This window comes from Heteronotia binoei, chromosome 15 (genome assembly GCF_032191835.1).
Source record: "Heteronotia binoei isolate CCM8104 ecotype False Entrance Well chromosome 15, APGP_CSIRO_Hbin_v1, whole genome shotgun sequence".
NCBI classification, from domain to species: Eukaryota; Metazoa; Chordata; class Lepidosauria; order Squamata; family Gekkonidae; genus Heteronotia; species Heteronotia binoei.
The window spans coordinates 47,422,223-47,449,186 of NC_083237.1; the positions used below are offsets into that span (position 1 = coordinate 47,422,223).

At 47.5% G+C, this 26,964-nt stretch overlaps 1 protein-coding gene across 2 annotated transcripts in view; it reads right to left on the reverse strand.

Moving 5' to 3' along the window:
- Positions 1-1,359: 1,359 nt before the first annotated feature.
- The window catches only part of PDK2 (pyruvate dehydrogenase kinase 2), a 35,884-nt gene continuing 10,279 nt past the window's right edge, over positions 1,360-26,964 (reverse strand). The window contains exons 2-12 of one of the 2 annotated variants that reach the window (XM_060255418.1): positions 24,667-24,808; positions 17,986-18,057; positions 16,212-16,396; positions 14,854-14,943; positions 14,639-14,716; positions 12,571-12,600; positions 9,619-9,695; positions 7,923-8,021; positions 6,982-7,089; positions 6,115-6,228; positions 1,360-4,089 (exon numbers count right to left, since the gene is read on the reverse strand). In XM_060255418.1, the coding sequence (XP_060111401.1) occupies positions 3,949-4,089; positions 6,115-6,228; positions 6,982-7,089; positions 7,923-8,021; positions 9,619-9,695; positions 12,571-12,600; positions 14,639-14,716; positions 14,854-14,943; positions 16,212-16,396; positions 17,986-18,057; positions 24,667-24,808 (1,136 nt within the window). In that variant the 3' untranslated portion in view covers positions 1,360-3,948. The remainder of the gene's footprint in view (positions 4,090-6,114; positions 6,229-6,981; positions 7,090-7,922; positions 8,022-9,618; positions 9,696-12,570; positions 12,601-14,638; positions 14,717-14,853; positions 14,944-16,211; positions 16,397-17,985; positions 18,058-24,666; positions 24,809-26,964) is intronic. The other variant, XM_060255419.1, reaches the window with a different exon arrangement.

Here is a 26,964-nt window from a genome sequence, read left to right on the forward strand (position 1 = left end):
TTATGACCGGCTTTCAAATTTGGTAAAGCCCTATAAAGCATCTATAAAATATTTATAATCATTTTGTGACAACTGCTCTGCTTGGGATGGTTTTCTTGCCAGGGGAATTAGTTGTGTTGTTTTCACCTATGGTTGTTGAGCTGGACATTCAAATTCCTTTTTATTGGAGCAGGTTTCTAGAAAGGCAGTCGACATACCTGTTCAATAACTAAGGCATGGAAGAAAGCTCTTGAAGAGATATCCCACTGGATGAAATTAAAGGGAGCTCAGACAAGCATAGAAGCCTTTTTCTTTTTTGGTTTTGCAGTTTGGAACCCATTTGTTAAATGTAGTAACAATCAAGATGCTGTATCTCCAAGCAACCCTGGCCAGGCACTGGACAAAGACACAGCCACAATAGTTTTACAAGTGTATAATGTTTTGCATATGCTTGTACGTGGCAAGGGGGGGGGAATGAAATGCATAGAGGGGGCCCAAGTCTGTGAGGGGAAACACTCCATGCACAGCTGTTTGTTAAACGGGCTTGCATGATGGATACATGAGAAACAGTATCCCTTTTGTGCTTCAAGAATTAACAGAAGGAAAACAAATGTCTAATCAGGGGTCCCCAACATACTTCCCACCACATTTTTAGAAAGCAGGCAGTGCTAGGTGGAGTGTTTGCCCAGCAAGACTGCTGACTATGCAGATTTTTAAAAATATTGCCTTGGCAGCAACTGCCACCACAGCACAAGGAACTTCACTTTGTGACTGAAGGTAAGCTGTGTGGCAGCCATTTTGTGACCGACTCCACCTTTTGTGACTGACTCCAGTCACATTTTGTGACTGACTCCACAGCCACTCTGTGCCCAAATTCCAAGGGTGCTTGGAATCTCAAAAAAAGGTTGGGGACAAACTGTGCCCAACCTTGTGTAAACACTGAAATGCCACAAGGGACTCACCATGAGGCAACTGTTACCCACGAGTACTCAACTACGAGCTTGACTAGAACTAACGTGGGAGTTGTCCACTAACATTTTCGTGTGTGTCTATGGAAAGCGATGAACTTAGGCAGAGAAAATCCAAAAACTCCATACCCCGACGCTCTCTCTTGTAGTGGCGAGGTCATAACTCTGGCTTCCCTTCTGCCTGTCACATGACTGAAGTCAAGACGTTTGAGGCTCAATGGCTTCCAAGGCTGCTGCGGATTTAAAGGTGGGTTCTTTGGTCCAGGTAGGCTGGCCCGGATGATCAACCTGTATTCCCTTCCTCTACACCGCAATCTCCCCAAATGCTAGCACGTAACAAAAAAACAATGCCAATTCACAATGAAAGCCCGAGAACCCTGTCGGAAATGATTCACACTCACAGCCAAGCAAGTATGGTTCATTTTATTTATTTTTATTTTTAAACAAGTTTGATTTCATGTCTCTCCCCCACCCCCACCCCCGACAACTGATCAAAGGAGCTAAAGAATACTGTGGCAGCTTGTGTGTGTTTTTGGATACTTCTGTGGTTTGACCCAGATAATAAAAATATAGATATATATGATATATACACTGATGGTCTCCAGACCATTCAGAAGCATACCATGCAACGGGGAAAAGGGAAGAATAAGAGGATGACTCTTGACCGCTTGCAGAAGCGGGCAAAGAACATGAGGCCAAGCGGGATTGGTGGCTGCTTCACGGAAGAACGTGGCTGTACATGTGCTGGGCATGGGGAAACACTGAAAACAAGTCAGCCCCTGAGTGGAAGTCACACCTGTACTTGTTCCCCTGTCCAAAATGCACACTTTGCCCACCTTCTCTTCCATTTCCCCTAGACAAGGATTTTTTAAAAAAAAATAATAATAAAATCCTGTCATGGGCCAGTGGAGAGGAAAGGTCCATGCAGGCAGGTGCAGAAGCAGGAGAGATGGGAAGCTGCAGCCTCAGTGCTTCATGCGTGGGACGCCAGAGACTCTTCCAGGGAAGGTTCTGGAGAGAATTAACGTGTGGGCTGTGGAAGAGGAACCACAAAAAAAAAAAGTGGAAGGGGAGAGAGAAGAGGAACTGCAGAGGGAAATTCCACTCCACTGACTTCAGTGCATCCATTGCAAAGAGGACATAGGGGGGCGTACAAGCATAGGGGGCCTCTCTCCTCATGATCAGGAACCCTCCTTTTCCTAGGTTTTGTTACAGGAGCAGGCTTGCACCCGCTGCCTCTCTCTCAATCAACACGTGATGTCTGGGGGACAGATCTTGCCACTGCAATCCTGCTCTACCACCCGCCATACGTTCGCTGTCCCTGGAATGTCATCCGAAAAGTCCTTGGCTGGCGGCAACAGCTCCTTCGCCAGTCCTTCCCTCATTTTGGCAAAGAAGCACTGCCTCTTTGTGAACCCCTGCCCCCATTGACAGCCACAAAAGGAAACCCTAAATGCCACATCTCATTCGCACCTCAAGGAACCAGGCTAAGTCATGTCCAGTAGCCTCTTCTCCACCTGTCCCCCAATGACTTGCATTTGTCATGGAAGTGTTCACCACCGGAGGGATGGGCAATCTAAACAACCATCTTGCTTAGGGAGATGACAGTATGTGCTGAGAGCATACATGCAACTCCATCACGAGCGGCAGATTCAAATGCCGCCACAAGCCTCACTGGAGACTGACCATCAGGCCAAAGCCCCATTTCTGCCCGTGACAAATCAATGTAATAAACAGGGAAAACCACCAAAGGTCCGGAAAATAGAAATGGAGAAAATTCCTTCAGGACAGGAGTTACTCTGCAGGCCTCTAAGTACCCAACAGAACATCTGAAACGGCCTTACAGGCCTGACTTCTCCCACTCTCAAGGCAACTGATTCTCATGAATCTTTTTCCAGCATCTTAAAAGGTTATATGCTTGTTGGGAAAATAAGATTAACTCAAAAACTTCCTTGTGCCCTTCTCCTCCTGATGCTTAACAAGGCTTATTTTTCATCACTTGTGAGTCCCTACAGCTTTGGGTTTTTTTCTCCTTTTCCATTTGTTTTGCTCCCTCTGGTGGTCAATTCAATATTACACTGCTGAATCTCCAGCATGTTTCCCTGCAGCTTTTCAACCAGGCCTGCAACCACAGTGGGGCATTCAGGGGCAATGCCCCTTCACTGAACCCTCACAGCCCACCACCATAAATAAATTAACAGAATTTTATTATTACTTTAATTTAATTTCTTTATTCTCTCTTAGGCTGCCCCATGAGTGGAAAAAATTGCCCCGAGAGCAAAACATCTCTGGCTACAGGCTCACTGGAGACTGACCATCAGGCGAAAGCCCCATTTCTGCCCGTGACAAATCAATGACACTGAATTGACCACAAGTAGCAAAACACATCTGGAAAAGAACCCCCCCCCCCAAAAGCAATAGGGACGCACCAGTGATGAAAATGAGAGTGCAGAAAAACCCAAGAATTCTGACACACCTATGCTTTGTAACAAGGACATTGGACTCTGCCAATATCACCCATTTTCCTCAGAGAGGAGCTATTCATTCCCTGTCAGAAAGCAGAACACAGGCTAGCGCTTCTTCCACTTTCTTCTGTCGATCCCCAAGCCACCTCGCAAAAGGTTAATACCCAGCTTCTATAATGATGGCAGGATTTTTTTTTAAAAAAAGGAACATGGAAGGCAAGTTCCAACCTACAAGACAGAAAGACAGGATTGTACAGGTAGGGATGGGAGGGTCAGAAGTGAGGAGGCTCCATGCAGGGCTCCAATGATGCAGAGAAGGATCTAAGCTATGTGCTTCCCCGACTGAAGAAAGCAGTCGGGCTCCCATCTGGCCAGCTTGCTGCCTGAGCCGCCCGAGAGAGAGTGTCCGTTGAGGTCTCGTAAATGAAGGTGGGTTTGCGCTGGTGATGACTGCAGTCCTTTCCCTCTTTCTCCAAACATCAAAGTCCAGCTTCTCCACCTCTGAGGCCTTCTTCACCCAGAAACAAAGGCGAGTCTTAGGTCACCCGGTAGGTGGAAGTGTTTTTCGGTTCTGTGCTGGGCACGCACCAGTCATCAGCTTCCTGGCTGGTCTGGTAGTGGCGCCATGCTGACTTGTTGTATACAGGAAGTCGCTCCACTGAGTCTGTTGACAAGGCCTGGGAAGAAAGGAGCACAGTTTGGAATGAACTTGGCAACAGGGGTGGATTCAACCTCTGGCTGACCACTGCTATATTCGGCATTCGCCAGCACACGTTCAGATAGTTTTGGAAGGTCTCTCAAGGTTGCAAACCAAATTTACGATTTGCTGTATATCCTATGTACTTCCTTGTCAAAAAATGGCATTCTACCCTTTTTTTCCTGGGAGGAAAAATGGTATATTTGTAATGGAGGACAGGTGAGCCAAGTATAGTGGTGATGCATGTTGAATAGTGACAGATGTTTCCCAATACAGCCAGATGCACAGGGTGGAGAAGAATACAATAGCAAACCAAGTAGCTATTAAAGCAGTATGTCATCTTAGCAATGGACTGAAATTCAATTTGAGGACGTAAAAAACAACTACTCAAAATGATTCTTTTGACCCAGTTTTCCTTTTGAAAACCCAAATATTCTTCCGGCCTGAATCTCTTACACTAGGCCCAATGACTGAAGCTTCATTTTGTAGAATATTTTTTTTAAAAAAAATACACCTTCGTTGCCATAAAATTTTTTATCAACAAGACTTACTACACAATCCAAACCATCATTTCTCAGCAGTAAACTGCCTCCAAGACCAAGGTAGGTTTTTCAAAGAAACACACACAGCAATATGTTTTTTTTTAAAAAAAGTAAATGTTAATGATTTGATCAAAGTTTCTGACTTGTTTGATATTTAGTTCTCTTAGCTACTGGGACAGGAGCGTGTGAGAGAGACAGTCCAGCAGTAACAAAAAGTTGCCACTATTGCATTCAAGCATCCATAACTTTAACCCAATCAGAAAAGGTTTTGCAAAGCACTGGTTTCAGGGCTCGGCAGCCAACGGGAAGGTCAGTTTCCCCCACCCTGTCCACTATGAGAAGGCGGCCCCACTGGAACCTCAGCCTTCCTTTTTGTTAAACATCAGCAGAGAAGGGGACCACAAAAGTAAAGAGAACTGTAGAATAACGACACGCTCACTCCGTGTAGAAAAAATATGCAATTGTATTCTGCATATATTCAGTCTATTTCAAAATATATCCTCTTATGATATCTCAATGGTACAGACAAAAAACCATCCTGGGCACAACACTCCAAAAAAAATCAAAATTGATTGAAGTCCAACGAATCATAAAAGAACTGGTCCATTTTGTTTTGGGGAGAACCCTTCTTTAGGGGACCATCTATTATATTTATGGGTTCAGTAGTGTTGTGGTGCTGTATTTCATACCTTGGCCTTCCAAATTATTATTTTGTATAAAATCTCTTATTGGAACGCCACTGCCAGTTTTCTACATGGAGTGAGACTGGCAGCGGCGTTCCAATAAGATATGACATAAGGTATGAAATACAGCACTACAACACTACTGAACCCGTAAATATAATGGACCGGTTCTTTTATGATTCATTGGACTTTAATCAATTTTGATTTTTTGGGGACAGTAGGAGTGTTGTGCACAAGATGGATTTTTGTCTGCACCATTGAGATATTCATAAGAGGAAATATTTTGAAATAGACTGAATATATACTGAATACAATTGCATATTTTTTTCTACACGGAGTGAGCGTGTCATTAGCCTACAGTTCATTTTGGTTAAAGGCAAATGACCTCAGGAGCAGGAATACGACTCTGATCTCAGGACAGGCTTTACAACCGTGGCTCAAGTGAGCACCCCTGATGAAAAAACAGGGTATTGATCAAAACTGGACACTCGTGGGATGCAAGCCTGTTTGAAATAACAACACAGACCGTGTGTGTCTCCTGACAAGTGGACAAAGCACCAATAAATCCCTAGGGAGGGGGCGTGGCTCAGCACCAGAGAAGCTGCTTTTCATGTAAGGTCCCAACTTCAATCCCACACATCTCCAGTCCAAAGGACCAGGCAATGTGAAAACCTAATTCCAGCTCAATGGTCTGATTCCGTAAAAAGCAGCTCTGCCTGCTCATTTGAGTAGGAATTCCCACGCTAGACTTGGGGAGGGAAGGACTGGAAACCAACTCACCTTCAAATAGATGACCGCATCTGTCCCAAAGCCCTCCATGGAAAAGAGCTGAAGGTCACCTTGGAAGTACTTGGCGTAGAGTCTGGAAATAGGGAGCCCATAGCCGAAGCCAGCCTGGCATTAGCAGGAGAGAAGGGAGAAGAAAAGTGATGAGTGTTTCGACAACCCACCTGGTGTTATTATTCTCCAGCCCACCCACCACCACACATATGAACACAGGCTCAGGAAACTACCCCTGTGCATTCTTGCTATAAGCCAGTCTGCAAAACTCATCCTGGCAAATTCTCTCCCCCCCCCCCCCCCCCCCCGGAGCCCTTCCACTGTCTATCGACTCCCAGCTCTTTCTTCAGCTAGGAAGAATACTGCTGTGCTGTTGCACCTCCTACTCTGCTCTTTCCAGGCCAGAAAAGGGAGAAAAGAGAAGCTGCTAAGGACCAGGACAACACCTTCTACTCACATACAGCTTGCAGAAGAAACGGCAGGGCAGATTTACATTGCAAAACTTAAGCTGGGATGTCCCACTCAGAGTTCCCTCTACGCTGAGTTAGCGTGAGCTAGCTCACAGATTTTTAGACTCCAGCTCACACATTTTTGTCTTAGATCAGGAAGGAGGACCCCAGAGCACACTGATTTATGCAGGAGCTCACAACTTTAATGCCAGCAGCTCACAAAGTAGAATTTTTGCTCACAGGGCCTGCAGCTTAGAGGGAACACTGGTCCCACTATATGTAACCTTGCCTGTCCAATCCCCAACCCCGCAAATGGGTGAAATATAATTCCCAGGATTCCTTGCTTGGTTAAAAAAGTCTTGGAAAGTTACTGCAATGCTAGCCCGCTTCTTCTCGCACCACCTCGTCCGTCACATACCAAGGGCGTCCCTCCGGTACCCAGTTCTGGTTTGGGCGCTGTGGAATACATGTAGCTGAAGAGACGTTCGATCTTGCGCAGAGGGACCCCGCCACCTCGGTCGCTCATCTGAGCCAGAGGAGAAGAACACATTGACACCATTCAGACATCACACAAAACCCGTGGCTCAATTCACCATGGAGAGGGCCGCTGCAAGAAAATGCAGCATGCGCTTTGTTAGGATCCATCAAGCTCAGATATGAAACCATGGCTTGGATTCCACTATCGCCACTAACTCTCCAGTAGGAATGTCCACTGACAGTCTCGTTTCTGCCAATGGGAACAGGATCTATTTGCGAAAGTGGAAGTCTATCTCCTTGTCTAGGAGCCCCGAGGCGCAGAGTGGTAAAGCCGCAGTACTGCAGTCTGAGCCCTCTGCTCACGACCTGCATTCGATCCTGGCGGAAGCTGGGTTCAGGTAACTGGCTCAAGGTTGACTCGGCCTTCCATTCTTCCGAGGTCGGTAAAATGAGTACCCAACTTGCAAGGGGGAAAGTGTAGATGACTGGGGAAGGCAATGACAAAGCACCTCACAAAGTCTGCCGTGAAAACGTCATGATGCAACGTCACTCCAGAGTCGGAAACGACTGGTGCTTGCAGTCACCTTTGTCTTTATCTCCTTGTCTATTTGCTACATTATTATCCCGCCGCACCTCCTCCAAAGAGCTCCAGGGGGCGTGCATGGGCTTTCCTTCTCAATTACATCCACACATCAGCCCTTCCCAGGAGGTAACCCTGGGACTGTGTAACTGACTCAAGGTCACCCAACAAGTTTCATGGTAGGAGCAGTGATCTGAACCCAGTTCTTCTGAACTGCTTTCTAACTCAAACTGGCCCCAACAACTACCTGCAGCTGCTCCTCAGTGTACTTCCCTCATGTCTCCATCGGAGGCCTCACTTACCCGGATGGAAAGGTCTTCTTGCCCCAGCGACACCATCACCTTGATGGGTGGCAACGTGGGGCTGGACTCGTGGCTTTCGACGGTGGCCCTCATGGCATTCTGGGGAAGCAACGGCAGAGAACGAGAAGCGCATCAGAGCCCTGCCCAGCCTGTGTCATTGGGCATCTTTAGTGTCACAACAAATGGGTGTTTTTGCTCCTGCCAGTTATGCATCCTCTTTTTGTTTTGAAAAACAAACAAAGCTGGGATATCTGAATGGATAATTAGGGCCCTTACTAAGGCTTGAATCCTATGAATGGAGGAAAAGGAAGCATGCTACACAGAAAAAGCTATCTAAAGCAGCGATCCCCAACTTTTAGATCCTGTGGCATTTTGACATGATTTGGCAGACCCAGTCACAAAATGGCTGACACAGGAGGTAGAGCTGGCCACAAAATGGCTGTGACAGGAGATGGACCCAGTCACAAAATGGCTGCCACAGCTTACCTTCCATCGCACAGTGAAGATCCTTCTGTTGTGGTGGCGGCTGCCGCCAAAGCAACGCTTCAAAAGAAATCCTCACAGCCAGTCAAATCTTCAACAGCTGATCAAAAACTTGCTGGGCAAAAAAACCCTCTACTTGACCCTGCTCACTTCCTAAAAACACTTGGCAGGCACCAGAAAAGGAGATGGTGGGTGTCATGGTGCCCATGGGCGCTTGTTGGCAACCCCTGATCTGAAGCACAACAAACTCACTCAAAGGCTCCAAGCCACAAAGCAACAACATAGAAGACCTACTGTGTGGGTTTTTCTGCGTCACATCTGTTTTGGCCCCAGTGACCACTACAAGCATATGGTCAGTCCATCAGGAAGGCACGGAAGAGAAAGCAACGAAGGTCTGGCCTTAGGGTGTTTCTGTTTGTAATTGCTGCCTTGTCTTATGGCCAAACCTTGAGAGGCAATGCAACCTCAGCTCCACAGCTCTCCTACTCCCTCCTCCCCTTTTGCCACAAACCCTAAAAGACCCCACATAGGATTTTCTCCAGAGGGAGGGATATGGGAAGAATCAAAGACTTCGGCAAGCTAGGGATGGAACTCCACACTTAACTTCATGGGCAGAGGCTAGAGATGGCTGCCTTCTCAAGCAACGGGGGACCTTGCCAGCTGCTATGCTGCAACCCTAAAAATAACAGGTTGGACCCTACCAGCTTTTCTGCTGGCAAAAGAGCAAGGAAGTGGCCCTCCTGACAAGGCTACGGGGGGGGGGGGGAAATCACAGAGAAAGGCAAACAGGGCAAGAGGAAACAGAGTGGAGGAACTGGGCACCACCGAGCAGAGGAGTCGGCAAGAGGCAACCTACTGTGTGGGTTTTTCTGCGTCACATCTGTTTTGGCCCCAGATCTGTTTCGGCATCTGCATTTTGTTCAACAAGACATTTCAGCCCTTACAACAAGCTTATCAAGCATTGCCACGGCAGAGGCAGGGGGAAAGCTGAGGCTAAGAGAGCACAGCTTGCTGAAGGCATACTTCGAACTGAGGACTTGCTGATTCTCAGCTTTCAGTCGCAGTGCAAGGCCAGCACCGATGGGAGTGCATCTTTTGCTTCCAACAAAGCCCTCTGCTTCAGGGACGGAGGATTTCCTTCTCCTTGTTTAGACCCAAATTAAAAAGAACAGATGAAGCTGGTGGGGGTGGGGGATGGGGAAGGAATAATTACCTTGAACAGCTCAAAGAGCATGTGGTACAAGTGAGAGGGGACGTAGACCATGTGGATGGGCTGGTCGGGATGGTTCGCTAGAAGTGGGAGAAAGAGAGGTTATTAAGAACATCCTGGTCACCCCACTTGGTTCTTCCAATTTTTTCTCTGCAACCCCACCCCTGCGCAAGGCATCCATGCTGCATACTTCTCCATTTACTTCTGCGCAACGGGGCCAAGGGCTGATTTTGGGCAGGGCGCCATCCACGCACATTTCAAGACCCACGTCCGAGACAAACTGGAAGGGTTGGATGCATGCTGGTTTTGCCAAGAATCCTGCTTTAGATTAGACCTCTAAGAGACAATCTCCCCACTCCATTCTTCACGGCTACAGGTAGGTGCTTTTGCCATTCAATAAGCACGAGAAGGGCTCAAAAGCAGCAGAATATCCTGTTCTGATTGCCTGTTCTGCAGTTTCCGATGGGCTTCTAGCTCGGCCCATTAACCGGCTAACGGAGACTGTAGGGCAGCAGTGGCCAAACTGTGGCTCTTGTGCACATATTGTGTGGCTCTGGAAGCCCCCACTGCTCTATCAGCCAACTTGAAGAAAGCATTTGTCTCTTTAAATCATTCTGCCAAGCCAGACAGCAGCTTGGAGAATGCATCTAAAGTTAAAGTTGCTTTCCTTCCACCTCCCCCTCCTTCCTTCCTGCTCTCAAACATCTGACATTCATGTCTTGTGGCTCTCAAACATCCGACGTTTATTCTATTTGGCTCTTACATTAAGCAAGTTTGGCCACCTCTGCTATAGGGTCAGCTCCAATTGCCTGTCTGAGACATTCTGCCAGCAATTCAGGACTTGATCCTACCAAGTTATCTGTTTGGACTCCTCCATTCTTCATGACAACTCCCACCCCATTTGGTTTTTGTCTACATTGGTCTCATAACCCCTGGCCCTTCCCAATGGTCAAAGAGGGTCCCGCCTCCCTCTTCCACTGAGTATGATCCAACGCTTGTATTTCTTGCATTTCTCCCCTCCAAAGGCTCAGTTGCCCTCTATGCAATGGTTTTCCACCACTACAACCTCCAACGTTTCTGCTGGTTTTCCAGTTCCTGCAGAACCTTTGCAATTGGTATAAATCCGGATAAAGCAATCCAATTTTTGCAACACTGAACGGAGGATGGAATTCACCTGCTTGCAGGTTCCAGAGCGCTTCTGAGTGTGGAAGTCTGGACATGCATGTTCTTGTTTGAGCTAAATGTTATTTGTTGCTTCGTGGAGTAGGTGGCACTTATTCTTACCCCATTTTGTTGTGGAAGATGGAAAGAGATAAGATTACAGAAGGGACACAATGCACCCCCCCCCCCGGGCAAAGAGGGTGGTGGGGGAAGAAAGGCAAGCTCTTTCAGTCTGCTGTCAGAGACGACACAACAAAAGGCTGCTAAAAGTCAGACTCGGGGTGGGGAGAAGAGACAGCAGGAATGGTTTCCTCCCTCTCCAATAACACTAGAATTTTGAATCAGGCCTTGACCTGGATAGCTCAGGACAGCCCAATCTCGTCAGCTCTTAAAAGCTGAGTGAGCTCGGCCCTTGTTAGTATTGGGAGGCCACCAAGGAACACCAGAGGCAGGCAATGGCGAACCACCTCTGAATGTCTCTTCCCTTGAAAACCCATGGGGTCAATGTAAGTCAGCTGTGACCTGATGGCAGGGGGGGGGGGGGGGAAGGCTGGCAGACAGCAGAGGCAGGACTGACAATTAAAGTCCTTCACACACCTATCTGATGGCCACTGTCTTCTGACTACATGAACGCGTGGGTATTAGCCACAATGACTAAGCCATGTCCCAAGCCAGTGTACCCAGAGGCGGGTGGGTAAAGAAGATATTGGATTTATATCCCGCCCTATACTCTGAATATCAGAGGCTCAGAGTAGTCACAATCTCCTCTACCTTCGCCTCCCCCAACAGACACCCTGTGAGGCAGGAGTGGCTGAGAGAGTTTTTACAGCAGCTGCCCTTTCAAGGACAACTCCTGTGAAAGCTATGGCTGACCCAAGGCCATTCCAAGAGCTGTAAGTGGAGGAGTGGGGCATCAAATCCGGTTCTCCCAGCTAAAAGTCGGTGCACTTAATCACTACACCAAACTGGCCCCTATATTTGGATGGGAGACTACCAAGGAATGGCTGTATGCAAGGACTGGAGGGAGGGAGAAGCTACAACAGTTGTTCCCTGCTTGACGGGCCTTCTGGGGCATCTGGCTGTCTGCTGTGGGGGGTGGGAGACTGAACCAAATGACCCTTTTAAGTCAGATCCAGCAGGGCTCTTGTTAACGTCCATACGACAGGCTGAACTGACTAGGGAGGAGAAATGGGACTTTCATACGGGAGACAGAGTTGTACGTGTAGCACTGCGGGTTTTTGCTGTCAAGCTGAAGCTGGTTTATTGGCAACCCTATGCGGTTTTCAAGGCAAGCGACATTCAGAGGTGATTTGCCATTGCCTGACTCTAAGTTGTGACCCTGGTATGCCTTGGGTTGTCTCCCATCCCAATACTGACTGGGGTGACCCTGCTTAGCTTCCGAGATCCAATGAAATCAGGCTAGCCTGGCCTATCCAGGAGAGTGCATACAGCCATTCCCCAGTAGAAAACCTTGGATTTGAAACTTTCTGACATCTTGAAGGGCTGCCACCTGCCCCAAACACTTTGATGAAAGGGAGAGAAAACCATCCAATCCTCATGAACTTTGATTTCCCATCGTAGCACCTTCACGATGCAGAGAGCAATACGTGTTGACTTCTCCAGGCCACTATGCAAGCCTCTGGCGGCTTGCTGCGATTGTTTTTAAAGGCAAGGCGAGAGGAAGCCGGGAATGGAAGGAGGGAAGAAGGAAGGAAGCTGGGATTTTAGCAAAGCTCTAGCTGCCAAGCCACAATGCCAACTCTACAACGGCCGCTTAACCAAACTGCTACTTACTGGGCCAAGAGTGAGGTCCTGTTCCTGTTTCTGAATTACATGGATGGGGGAAAAAAGAATAATGAGGCAAGTGGTTGCTCTAAAAGCTCAAGGGATGGAGCTTTAACAATACTTTTTTTTTTTTGGGGGGGGGGGACATCCACCAAACACAACAGGGACAGCAGAAACACAAAAGACTATTGCAAGGGATTTCTCCCAATGAACTGAAATGCCACCTCTATGACAGATTGCTTTGGGTGACTTGTTTACAGCGCACGAGGGAGTGGCAAGGGAGAGCCAGACCTCAGATTATGTGCAAACACTTCACCTCGCACAAATAGATTCTGTTCCCATTGGCAGAAATGAAAGTACTGCAAATCTTGCTGAAAGTAAAGCATCTTTGCTTCCAAACGAAAGAATCTGACACTGCCATTTTCATTGATTCATTCTTATTCTTTTCCAAACTCGCAAAATTGTATAACCTTTAGGGCTTGCAGAAGCGGGCATTTTAGCATTAATGTTTTCTTGGTCAAGTAGTCTGTTCCTGTGCTCATTTACTCAGAAGTAAGTCTCACTGGGTTGGATCCGACTTGAGTTTGCCAGTAGTGGAAAAGGAAGAGTCCCCTTTGCCCACCAAACAAGCTATGCTGGGTATCATGGGATCTGCAAGGACAAAAGCCCTGCAAGTAGTGGGGTGGGGGCTGTAGTAAGGAGGGGGAAAGGTACAGGGAGAGTCTGAGCAGAACAGCTGGCTAGATCCAACCCTCTGTCTGCAACAGAGCTTTCTCTCTGGCACATGCTGCACTTTTAAGCATGCTGAGTAGGAACTAATCACTGAATGGAAGATAATCACGGGATCCAACCCATTATTTAATGGTGAGAACACCCTTCATTCCGAGCTATCTGCTTGCTCATGAGCAAGTTCTGAAGACTAAGCCATCTGTGCATTTGAAAGGTCTTCCATAAATAAAACAAACATGAGCCTGGGGGAGAGACAAAAAGTTGGGTTATGGGCCAGGAGACCTACTGGGTTCTACGGTCACTCCTTTGCCACAAGCTCAACGCATGACCTCGGGCAAAGTGCTCTCAGTGCCTGCTGTCATGTTCCCTCCCATCTGGGCACAGATGTTCCCTATGAATTCATTTGCACAGGAAAGCATGGATAGCAACTGGGTCATTTTATGTGCAGAGCTCAGTCTCTTTTGGGACGGGATGGGTGAGAAACCAAAATCGACCCCATGTACGTGCCCACAGATTTTGGGACAAAAGGATAGTCAGCACCGCATGGCAATCAAAGTGTCAGCACGAGAACTGGGGACCGGACTTCAAATCTCTGCTTCGCCGTAAAAGCTCATAAGGAGACCTTGCAGAAAAAGCAAGACACCGGCAGCCCCTTAAAGACTAACACAATCCATCGTAGGGCAGGAGCTTTCGTGAGTCATCTGCTCGCTTCTTCACGAAAGCTCCTATCCTGTCATAAACGGTGTTAGTCTTTAAAGTGCTACTGGCCTCCTGGCTCTTTTCTACTGTTAGGAAAAGGAAAGGTCCCCTGTGCAAGCACCAGATGTTTCTGACTCTGGGGTGATGTTGCTTTCACAACGTTTTCACGGTAGACTTTTTACGGGGTCGTTTGCCATTGCCTTCCCCAGTAGTCTACGCTTTCCCCCCAGCAAGCTGGGCACTCATTTCACCGACCTCGGAAGGATGGAAGGCTGAGTCAACCTCGAGCCGGCTACCTGAAAACCCAGCTTCCACCGGGGATCAAACTCAGGTCATGAGCTTTAACCCTCTGCACCACGGGGCAAGCTAATACGACTATGCATCTTGATCTATCTCCATGGAAGGTGAGCCTGGACCAGCTTTTTGTTCTCAGTCTACCGGACCTCACGGGTGTGTTCTTTAAAGTGATGGGGAAAGGAAGAACCAAGCACACTGCTCTGAGCTTCTTGAGGAAAGGGGGAAATAAAAATGGAGTAGAAGCTTCTATCACAGCTCCAATCTCCATCATCTCCTCACCTGCCTGCCCCCAGCATCTCTATCTCCAACTCCTCCCCCTCCTGCCCTCACCCCTGATCTCCAGAGGACTCACCATTCACTTCCTGGATCTCTAACTCAGGAGATGCCATGTAGTACTTGTCGCAGAGGAGCTTGGCCATGTCGTAAGCGTCTAGGAAAAGAGAGGGGAGAAGAACGAGCCTTGGTTACGCACAGCCTCCCCCCCAAAGAGCAGGAACGAGAATCGGAAGCACACTAGAGGAAAGGGGATGCTCCCAGGTGAAACGCAAATGTCCAGAGCCAACTAACCTCTGACCACCTCCGAGACGTTGCAGTTGGGATCGATGCTGCCGATGTGCTTGGGATGGGCGGGGTTGGTGCTGCCGTCAAATATCAGGGCTGTGGGAGAAAACAGAAATGAACTATTTGATCCAAGCGTAAGTAAAGATTTTCACAGCCTAAGCCAGCATTTATAACACTAATTGATCCAGGTGCGCAGGGGTGGATCTCCCAGAGCTTTAAAGGAGCAGGGGGAAGTTCACCACACACATTGATTTTCAAGGCAGAGTTACACACCAACATATTGCAAGCAAAAACACCTCCCCCAGGGATCGGTCTTTTTTTTTTTTTTTAAATAAAACCCGCCTAGATCACTGCCTTCTTATGCCTTCAATTTGTGCCTTCAAAATTATTTTAGAAGTTTTTTTCTGTTGACAAGGTTAGATGCACAGCCCGCCCTATTAAGAGAGGTAACCCAATGAAGAGGCTGTCATATATGGGATGGTGCACAATTGTCTTCCGTTGCCCCAGAAGGTTGGAACAGAAATCAACAGGTTGAAATTGAATCAAAAAAGTTTTCAGCTAAACATTAGGAAGAACTTCCTGACAGAGCGGTTCCTCAGCGGAACAGGCTTCCTCGGGAGGTGGTGGGCTCTTCTTCCTTGGAGGTTTTTAAGCAGAGGCTAGACGGTCATCTGACAGCAATGCTGATTCTGAGAATTAGGCAGATCATGAGGAGGGCAGGAGGAGTTGCATCAATGCTTAATTCTTGTGGCCCTTTCTTACACAACCAGGGAAATGCTGATTGATACTTTGGGGTCAGTCAGCAATTTTTTCTCCAGGTTGGTTTGGAAAGGGATTCTGGAGGATTTTGCCATTTTCTGGCCATGGCGCAGAGGTCACTGGGGATGTATGTGTGTGCGTGAGATGTATGCAAATTTCCTGCATTGTGCAGGGGTTGGACTAGATAACCCTGGAGGTCCCTTACAACTCTGTGATTCTATGATGACCCCTTTTTCAGAGCATTTGTGTAACTGTTCTGTAGTGATGTTTGGCACACTGGTACATATTTTATTGGCATATCCCTTGTACATAACTCTTAGGAATCTGTTTTTAAGGTACTCTTTGGACATCTCCTTTTTACCTTGCTATAAGATAATTGCACTTCTTTTATCAGATATATCTAATACTACTGTCACTGAATTTTTCTAACTTGTGCATAAAATCTTGAAGACGATATTTATCAGAGGAGGGGACGTGACTGATCAAGGTCTTTGATCAAGAGCTTTAATCAGATGAAAGAAAAGGCAAACGGAAACCACTGGTGTGGTGCTGCAGCTCAAACGGGCAGGAAGAAGATTAAACGTGAGCCGAAGCAAACAACTCACTGTGTTGATTGATCAGCATGCGGATGGAGATTCGGCTAAGGTAGAAGCGATCAAGGAAGTACTGGATGTTCTGGTTGGAGACCGGGTCGTCCCCGTAAGCTTCCTTGTACTCGATCACACCTTGTGCCATGGTGGGGACCACGTCATTGTGGCGGTTCCGGATGGTGACCAGGGCGTTCGTGAACCTAGAGGAACACAGATTCTTAAGAAGAGCTCAAATGCATGCAACTGCTGTGAAACTGACAGTTGTGTGTGACCTTCCCGAATTGACACTTGTACCCAATTTGAGATTCCATTGGTCAGTTTAGTTAGAACAAGGAGTCATGGATTATTTTAGTTATGGTGAAATTGTGAAACCAGGATTTGGCTTGCAGATGACGGTTCAAATCCTGATAGGTTTCCACAAATTCCTCTGCGCTTGGAAGAGCACAGAGGCAGATAGTTGGTTCAGACATCATGTGAAACTATAGATAAGATGAATTGTGGTAAACAAATCAGCTCCTGGTTTGACAGATCTTAGTTAATCATTACTGCCTTGTCTTCGCATAATGTAACCAAAGTACAATAGTCTAAGTGCAGTTATTTTAGCATCTGGGGAGAGTTCGAGATTTATTTACTCTGCTTTACCCCACTCTGGTTAGACCTTATCTAGAGTATTGTGTTCAGTTTTGTGCACCATAAGTTAAGAAGGATATAGACAAGCTGGAACGCATCCAATGGAGGACAACAAAGATGGTGAGAGGTCTGGAGACCAAGTCCTATGAGGAAAGGATGAAAGAGCTTGGTATGTTTAGCCTGGAGAGGAGATGACTGAGAAGTGATAAGATCACCATCTTCAAGTACTTGAAGGCCTGTCATGTAGAGGATGGTGGGGAGTTGTTTTCTGTTGTCCCAGAAAGTTGGACCAGAACCAACAGTTTGAAATTAAATCAAAAGAGTTTTCAGCTAAACATTAAGAAGAACTTCCTGACAGAGTGGTTCGTCAGTGGAAAAGGCTTCCTTGGGAAGTGGTGAGCTCTCCTTTGGAGTTTAACAGAGGCGGACTTAGGCAGATCACGAGAAGGAGGGCAGGATGGGGGACATCAGTGCTTAGTTCTTGTGGTCCTTTCTTACTCGCTTAGGGAAATGCTGATGGCCACTTTGGGGATCAGGAAGCAATTTTTCTCCAGGCCAGTTTGGCCAGGGATTATGGAGGGCTTTTGCCACCTTCTGGGCATGGAACAGGGATCACTGCTGCGTGTGTGAGAGAGATATTTGTGCATTTCCTGCATTATGCAGGGGGTTGGACTAGATGACCCTGGAGGTCCCTTCCAACTCTATGATTCTATGATCTAGAACTTGCTTGTCTTTTTGGCAGTCTGCAGCATCCACAAAGCACTCCTCCAACACCACACTTTAAATGAATCAGCTTTCTTCCCGTCAGCTTTCTTCATCGTCCAACAAAATTAGAAACAACAATAAAGCCTAAACAGCCGAGTAATACACAATACAAGAGGAAGCGGAAGTCCAAAATGCATTTTAAAAACTTCAATAGTGGAGAGCAAATTTTAGCAGCAGATAAAAATAAAAATTTTTTAGAGCTGATAAAAAATGACAAAAGGCTGTTGTGGCTTATAAAAGAGAGACTCTAAAATTGCCGCTGTGGATAAGACAAGCAGATCGATGCAGAAGAAAAAAAATCTAAAAATGCGAAAGACCTGAAGACCAAAAAGCTGGCGATCCTCACTGGTGTGTTCTCAATGTCCCGCCCCCCCAAACCCAAACCCAAACTCACTGTCCCAGTGTCCCTTGGTCCTCAGGGTCTTTATCCAGAAACACCATGATGTCCAGCAAGCTCTGCACGTACCTGGGGGAAGAAAGGAAGGCAGAAGGATCAAACTGGGATTCCTTAACCACTGGGATGCAGAATGACCCACCTGCAGGAAAACTGCTCTGCCTTGCAGAGGCCAGTTAGGGACCAACCAAACAGGCAAGCGGAGGAGCAGGTCAGAGGGAATGCCTAGCAGTCTCCAACTAAGGATGAAGTTTAAGACGCACTCTGAGCATGTTACAGGGATACCTTTACATATCCTCTAGTGCAATTCAAACATTAAGACAGTACATAACCAAAAGCCTTTTAATACTGAAAGACAAACGAACTCAAAAAAAGAATTCATACAAGGTCCACAGAAGAAAGATAGAACAAAAGAGAAGCCATGTTGGATCAGGCCAATGGCCCATTCAGTCAAACGCTCTGTGTCACACAGTGGTCAAAAAACAACAACAAAAACAGGCGCCGTCAGGAGGTCCATCAGAAAGTAGACAATGTGGCATACCTTACCTAGAAATAGATTCCCCTGACAGAGCATACTGCAAAATGTGTAGGGATCTAGAAAATCTAACAGACTGCTCTACCCTGCATTTTATTCCTTCCCTGGTGAAAAGACAGGCACCGCTGATAAGGCAAACGGGAAGAGGGGGAGGCCAAGCCTGGAGTTAGCTGCAAATTCACACTGTCCCAGTGTTAAAAGGCACTCCACTGGTTGCCTATTTATTTCCAAGTGCAATTCAAGGTAGCTCTGACCTACAGAGCCCTTCATGACCACAGCTTGCACACCATCAAAACTGCCTTTGGAAACACAACCCTTGAAACATCCTTTCCCCCATACGTGAGAGTATCACATTTCCGCTTCTTAAACATCAGAGTTGTTTAGCGCTAGGCAACACTCCATGCCCCAAACGCCGCAGCATTTCGAGTTGCAAAATCTGATCCATGCTCTGAGCTCCGGCCTGCATTCAGATATCGTGCCAGAAACTTCTTTGTGATGGACAGGAATGCAGCTCGCTGCTGTGCTCACCGCACCCTTCCATCCTCCCCATTATGCAGGGAGGCTAATCAAAGGCTTCCAGAGTGAAATATCCTTGAATTGAGGTAAAGTTCAAAGGGAAAGCCATATGAAGCTTCCAGCGTAAACTGGAGTGCATATCTTATCCCGTCCCCCTCCCCTCCTTAAGACCCTGGAATTCTAAGTTGTGCCATTTGTATCTTAAATCCCTTTTGGTCACAGGCGCATCTGTAATAATTTCTGGAGAAAACACTGCAACTTGTTGACAGGATGACACGAGACGTTGACTAAGCCCGTGTTTACTTCTTACTGTTTCCATCCATTTCACAGCATTGGCACTAGGTTTGAATCACCTCCCTTTAGAAGCCGGGGTGGTTATAGCGGTTAGGGAAGACCTGTGTTCAAATCCACCCACTGTCACGCAGCTTGCTGGGTGACCTCGGATCAGTTACCCCACCCCCAAGCTCAACCCACTGTGAAGGGCCATTGTGAGAATCAATGGGAAAACAGCACCTCCAAGGCGCTTGGAGCCCCTTGGAGGAAGAGTGGGATTTAAAAAGCGGCCTAGATTAAAGGACTCACTCGCTAACCATTCCGATCTGTAAGGTTTCGGTTTGCACAGATGCTTAAAACTGGCTCCTTTCATGGGAGAGAGAGGCAAGCTGGTTACTTTATTTTGTGTGCTGACTTATGTTGACTCTGTGAGGGGCTTCGAGGCAAGAGATCTTTCGGAAGTGATTTGCCAGTGCTTGCCGCAGCATTGTGACCCTGGTATTCCTTGAAGGTCTCCCATCCAAATAGCAGCCAGGGCCAACCCTGCTTAGCTTCTGAGATCTGGTGAGACTGAGCCAGCCTGGGCTATCCAAGTCAGGACTGGCTACTTAGCAGATATTTAAAGAGACTTCCAGGGAAGCCAGCTCAACTGGCTTATGTTCCTGCTCTTCCTCTCTCTCTTCCCTCTTTGAAAGAGGCAACATAAAAGCCTCGCGTCTGGGCCTCACTCAGGAAATCAAACGCTCCACAAAGACAAAGCAAACAAAACACTCCACATTGAGTCAGCACGTGAGGGAGAAAGGTTATCAGTTTGACTTTTCCTGAGATGCTGGATTTCTAGGCGAAGGGTTTTTACTCCCCCAGGAGCTCCACAGCCAGTTCCAAGGCAGGACAGCCACTTCCATAAGAGTCAGACCTGACAATCCTTTTGGAAATCAGATGGCATCGGAAAGCGCTGTCAAGTCGTAGATGACCCTGTGGGGTTTTTGAAGGAAGGGATGAACAGAGGGGAGTTGAGAGCCAGTTTGGTGTAGTGCGCGGGCTCTTCTCTGGAAGAATCGGGTTTGAGTCCCCACTCCTCCACTTGCAGCTGCTGGAATGGCCTTGGGTCAGCCATAGCTCTTGTAGGGAGTTGTTCTTGAAAGGGCAGCTGCTGTAAGAGCTCTCTCAGCCCCATTTACCTCACAGGGTGTCTGTTGTGTGTGTGGCGGGGGGGGGAAGGTAAAGGAGATTGTAACCGCTCTGAGATTCAAAGCATAGGGCAGGATATAAATCTAATATCTTCCTCCTCATTCTTATTATTGCCAGCCTCCAGGTAGTGACTCCAGCAACCTTGGTGATCTCCCATCCAAAGGGGGACCTTGTTCAGCTTCCGAGATCGGACAAGATGAGGCTGGCCTGGGCCATCCACTTCACAATAGTCATTAGATAGCAGGGTACAAAGACACACTGGCATTGCGATCATGGTGAACAGCGCAGACGTGGCCCTTAATGGGAAGGCACGTGAAAGTTCAAACACATTACAGGCTGGCTGGGCAGAGAAAGCCAAGCACCTGAAGTACCAGCCAAGGCAACAGGCAGTGCAGCTGCAGGCAAAGAGTTAACCGGCCAACCCCATCCTGCAGCAGAAGCCGCCTGGTTGGGAAATGGCTCGGGCCCAAAGCCTGCTTAGGGAAAGGGGTGATGGGGGGGGGGGAGAGGAAAGAAAGTGAGCTTTGCAACAATTAACTTGGCTCTTTGCACCGGTGAGCAGGGCCCGGGTGATTTGCAGCGTGAGTTTCCTATGCCACGTTGCTCAGCAACTGCAAAAGGGGGCGGACAAGCAATCCGGAGTGAGACAAACAAACCGGCCATCACATGCTTGCTCGAAATGGAGCAAAGGTCAGGCCACTTACACATTCAGTGCACGGTCAGCTCAGGAAGGGCCACCTCTGATTCCTCCTCACTCCCCCACTTAGTGATTTTTTTTAAATGACCTTGGCATAGTTTTTTTCCCCTTGCTGTCAAGTGGCAGCCAGTTGCAGCCAACTTAAAGGCCACCCCGTAGGGTTGCCAGCCTCCTGGTGGTGGACAAAGATCTCCAGGACTTTTTTTTTGTAGCAGGAACTCCTCTGCATATTAGGCCACACACACAACCCGATGTAGCCAATCCTCCTGGAGCTTACAGGGCTCTCTCTTACAGGACCTACTGTAAGCTCTTGGAGGATAGGCTGCATCAGGGGTGTGTGGCTTAATATGCAAAGGAGTTCCTGCTACAAAAAGAGCCCTGGACATCTCCCAGAATTGCAACTTGTCTCCAAATGACAGAACTCCAGGCAGTTCCCCTGGAGAAAATGGCTGCTTGGGAGGGTGAATTCCATAGCATTCTACCTTGCTGGGGTTCCTTCCCTCCCCTACAAATCTCCAAGTATTTCCCAAACCAGTAACGGCAACTCAAGCTAAAGAGACGTTCAGAGGCAGTTTGCCATTGCCTACCTCTGTAAAGCAACCCTGGATCTCCCTGGTGGTCTCCTAAATCCAACTGCTAACCAGAGCTGCCTCTGCTTAGCTCCCCAGATTGGACTAGCCTGGACTACCCAGCTGAGGGCTGAAACAGCCTGGAGGCCCTTTAAAGACTAGCAGCTACTCCAACTGAAGGTTTCCGAGCCAGAGCTTGCTTTGTCAGCAGCACAATGCAGGGAACGTTCAAGCTGCTGGTGCCTGCTAATAGCATCCACAAAAGAAGGGGGCCAGGGAATCCACAATCCTCCCTTCTCCAGACGCAGACTCACAGATCATTCAGCACCCCATATGCTTAATTTCTCTTCTGGAGGAAGATACTAGTCAGAGAAAGGGAGCATCTGCTCAGCATGCAGAAGCTCTCAAGTTCACTCCCTTCCATCTCTGGTTAAAAGCCTCAGGCAGTGGATGGTTATGTGGAAGACTTTGCCCCAAGACCCTGAATGGTTACTGCAGGTCAGAATAGGCAATTAGGAACCAACAGCCTGACTCAGCATAAGGCAGATTCACATACTGATTTGTTTAGGGGAGGGGTCGTGGCACAATGGAAGAGAGTCCACTTTGCATGCAAAAAGTCCCAGGTTCAATCCCAGGCATCTGAAGTTAAAAGGTGGTTGTCCTGGGAGGACAGTCACTGACTTCTGCCTGAAACCCTGAAAAGCTGACCTGCCAGTCAGAGCAAACAACATGGATCTTAACAAACGAATTACCTGACTCAGTCAAAGGCATGGAACTTGTGAATCTGATGTCCGCCAGGCCTTTTGAAAGCAGAGGCAACTGTCTGCAGCCTCTTTGAAATTGTGAAAGGGGTGTGGATGTCAGAGAGCAGATGGTTCTACCTTGTCCAAGACAGCAGGTACAATTTAGGAGAGACTGGCTCAAGGCTGTGCTATGAGGTTCTCTACCAGACCAGGCTGAATCTGCAGATCGCTACGATTTCTTCATCCCGTTTTCACGGACCTCCAGTCTTCCGATTACATTGCAGTTAACCCTCTGTACTTTGTTCTGTCCTTCTGTCGTTTTAAAAGGCCTATTTTGTGATGATTTTTTTCTCTATTGAAAACACACCTGTAGGGGAACAGTCCTGTGTGGACAAGCACAGCGCAAGCAAAGGCTCCAGGGTTACTATGCTTTTAAAATAGCCTCTTCAGTTAACAAGACTGGAAGGAAAAAGATTATTTCACTGTTTTCTACATGCTTGCTGAATAAAACTGAAGGGAGGGGGCAGGGTTTAAGATCCAGTTTTTAAAGCTTTACACCAAGCTACGTCACTGACTTCCCCCATTTTTAAGTGGCTGCTATTTTTGGCACGTTTTCACTATGACTTTTTTTTTTAAAAAGAGCGTTTACACTGGCTTTTTTAAAAACTGTACCTAAATGTCTTCCCCAAGAAAAGCTGATGATCAAACATTTATTCATTGGCACCCAGAAACAATGCATGAGCCCCAAGAAAACAATGAAGTGCCTTATACTGAATCAGAACATTGGTCCATCAAGGTCAGTCTTGGGAGCAGCTGTCTTGGGTCTCAGGGAGAGATCTTGCACATCACCTACTGCCTGGTCCTTTTAGCGGAGGTGCTGAAGGCTGAATTTAGGGCCTTCTGTGTGCAAAGCGGATGCTCTGCCACTGAACTATACACACAGGGACTTGCAGGGAAAAGCAAGACCTTTGTTGAAAAGAGGTAAGAGTGGTGTAGTGGAGGTTAGAGTATCAGATGAGGATCTGGAGACCTGGATTCAAACCCCCACCATGGACTGAAGCTTGCCAGATTACCTCAAGCCAGTCATTTTCTCTCTCTCTCTCTCAGCCTCATCCACCTCGCAGGCTAACAAAATTTGTAGGAGGATATGAGCTTTCGTGAGTCGCCACTTACTTCTTCAGGTCTGAAGAAGTAAGCAGCGACTTACAAACAGGGCCAGCCCTTCCACTAGGCAAACTAAGCAATTGGCTAGGGTGCTAGCCTTCTGGGGGTGCCGAATTGGGCACCCCCATGAGACTTGGTGATATTATCAGTGGAGGGAGAGCACCAGATGTTAGTCTTGCCTAGGGTGCCAGACAGTCTAGGGCCGGCCTTGCTCATGGCAGCTCATCCTCTGCCACAAACTTTGTTAGTCTTTTAGGGGCTACTGGACTCTTGCTCTTTTCAACTGCTACACACACCTAGATCTACTTCACAGGGCTGTTGCCAGGACAAAAGGGAGGAGAGGAAACCAATGTATGCCACACTGAGCTTTGTTTGCCAGGTTGAGAAATACCTGGGGACTTTGGGGGTAGAGTCTGAGGATTGTGCGATTTGGGGAGGACAGGGACGGGACATAAATGTCATACAATCTCGACTTCCAAATGGCTATTTCCTCCAAGTAAATTGATCTCTGTTGCCTGGAGATGAGTTGTAACCCGAGGATTTCTCCAGCCACCACCTGAAGGTCAGTGATCCTACCTGTACTCTTTCAGGCAGAAGGTGAGGACTAAATGCTCCTCCATGCAGAAATTCCCTGTGCATAGGAAAAGCAGCATCTCAGGGAACAGCCTAGCCATCTCCCAGATGTGCTGAGATTCTACAGGCAGCTCGATTTTTGTTGTTGCTGTTGTTTTCCCTCTAGCCTGGCAATCGTCATGCACAATAATTCAAATCATACACAGTTTCGCCTCCTCGTCAACTTTTTGCAGCACTCACAGGTCTCAACTGTTCTCTCTCCAAAGCAGAGAGAGGGATGACCTAAAAGACCTTGGGAATTCCCAAGAACTTTACTTGATTGTACAGATTTCCAGAATTGGAAAGCAAAATGGTGGCTCAGTCTCCTGAGGTTCTTGTGGCATACCCACAGGACTGGGGGAAGTGGGGGCAGGAACCTACCAGCTCTGCACCAGCTGGACGGAGGGGGTGCTCAGCACACGGTCTGGAAGGAGATTGATTTCCTTCATGATGTTGGCCAGCCGGACGGGGAGTTCTTGGCGAAGGAACGTGAAGGAGGTTTTCTCACACGCATTGCTGGAGCCTAAGGAAAAAGGAACACTGTTAACGGATTGTGCACACGCCAAGGAAAAGCACACTCGTCTCAAGACAAACAAATCATCCAGGTACAATACCTGTTCCAAGATCAAGACAGATCAAGGCGACGCCAGATTACTCCTAGTATGTTTACTTACTTCATTTGTATCTCATTTTTTTACCCCAACGTGGAAGCAAAATAGCTTTTAACATTTCCCCTTCTCCATTTCATCTCTCCCTGAGTGGTAGGCTGAGAGTGTGGCACTGGCCCAACAGGTCACCCAGCACAGCTTCTATGGCAGAGTCAGAATTTGAACCTGGGTCTCCCAGATTCACACCTGACATACTAACAACTACATGCTACCATACAGGTTGAAATTAAATCAAAAGAGTTTGCAGCTAAACATTAGGACGAACTTCCTGACAGAGCGGTTCCTCAGTGGAACAGGTTTCCTTGGGAGGTGGTGGGCTCTCCTTCCTTGGAGGTTCTTAAACAGAGGTTAGATGGACATGTGAATTAGGCAGATCAAGAGAAAAAGGGCAGGAAGGGGTTGCCTCAGTGCTTAGTTCTCATGGCCCTTTCTTACAGGCCCAGGGAAATGCTGATTGACACTTTGGGGTCGGCCAGCAATTTTTCTCCAGGCCAGTTTGGCGAGGGATCCTGAAGGTTTTTGCCATCTTCTGGGCATGGAGCAGGGGTTGCTGGGGATGCACATGTGGCCGTGTGCAGGGCAGGTATTTGTGAATTTCCTGCATTGTGCAGGAGGCTGGACTTAGATGACCCTGGAGATCCCTTCCAGCTCTGATTCTATACACAATCCTTCCCAATGTTTTCTATAACCCCATCCACCTTCCCCATATCAGAATACCTCAGGACTTTTTATATTCTAGCCTTGTTATACCCAGCCCTTGTTATACCCAGAGCTAAGGCAAGGCTTCAGTTGACCCCAGACACTGCTCTTGTGAACTCTTTAACTCAAGAATACCTTAATTAGAGTTTACTGTGAAGTCAGATACTATCCCATTAAGGATTCAATCATGATAATAGCTTGCTTCCACGCTACAGGTGTTAACTGAGCCGATCTAATGAGATCACATGACCACCTGTTACTACAGTTGAGCATCTCTTTGGCATTACCTTTGCAAGTGCAGAGCAAGGCCAAGTCATAGCTTCAGCCATGGCACACCAGAGCTGAACCTCAGAACCTGCTCTGAATGCCAAGGATCAGCTGTGTAAAATCAGAGCCACCAAGAGCCCCTCTGAGCACATGGCAGTTTTTGCATTGGTTTGCCACAGGAAGACCTCATCCCCCCTGGCATTAGGACATGGGGTCCCTAGGTGGCAGCACAGAGACACAAAGAGTGCTTTTTCTTATTAATTAATCACCACACCATATAGAGAGCTCCAAGTAGGCAGCCGTGTTGGTCTGAAGTAGTAGAACAAAATAGGAAGTCAATCGCACCTTTAAGACCAACTTAGTTTTATTCAGAACGTAAGCTTTCATGTGCTCTAAGCACACTTCATCAGACGCAGAATCCGGCACAGTGAGCAGAGCCACACATAGCTGGTAGGCAGTGGCTCAGAATGCAAAATGGTACAGATTTAAGATCCAATGACAGAATAGTAAAATTATCTGGTAGGCAGGGGTTTAGAGTGCAGAATCTGTACCATTTTGCATTCTGAGCCGCTGCCTACCAGCTATGTGTGGCTCTGCTCATTGTGCTGGATTCCTCGTCTGATGAAGTGTGCTTAGAGCACACGAAAGCTTATGTTCTGAATAAAACTAAGCTGGTCTTAAAGGTGAGACTGACTCCTGTTTTGTTCCACCAAACCATAATCAGGCATTCCTGAATGCAATTCAAGCAAGCCAGAAAATGCACCCAAAAGAACTGCTCTGCACTGAAAAAAAGCTTGACTTCTTTTCGGAGCCGTCAACAGCAGCTCTTATGTTCTGGCTCTACTGGGACAGCCTGACAAAGCATTTCAAGTGTTCCCCGTTGGATCTGGGGCAAGACAAAGAGTCACTTGAGCCTTTCCTTGCCAGCCATCTTGCAGAAGGGCAGTAAGAGAACAAAGCTCACTCTGGAAACCAACCCGACCCAGCCGCCACCTGGCCCCCGTTGGCAAAGAGGGAAAATACTGAAATAGATGGACCGCTGGTC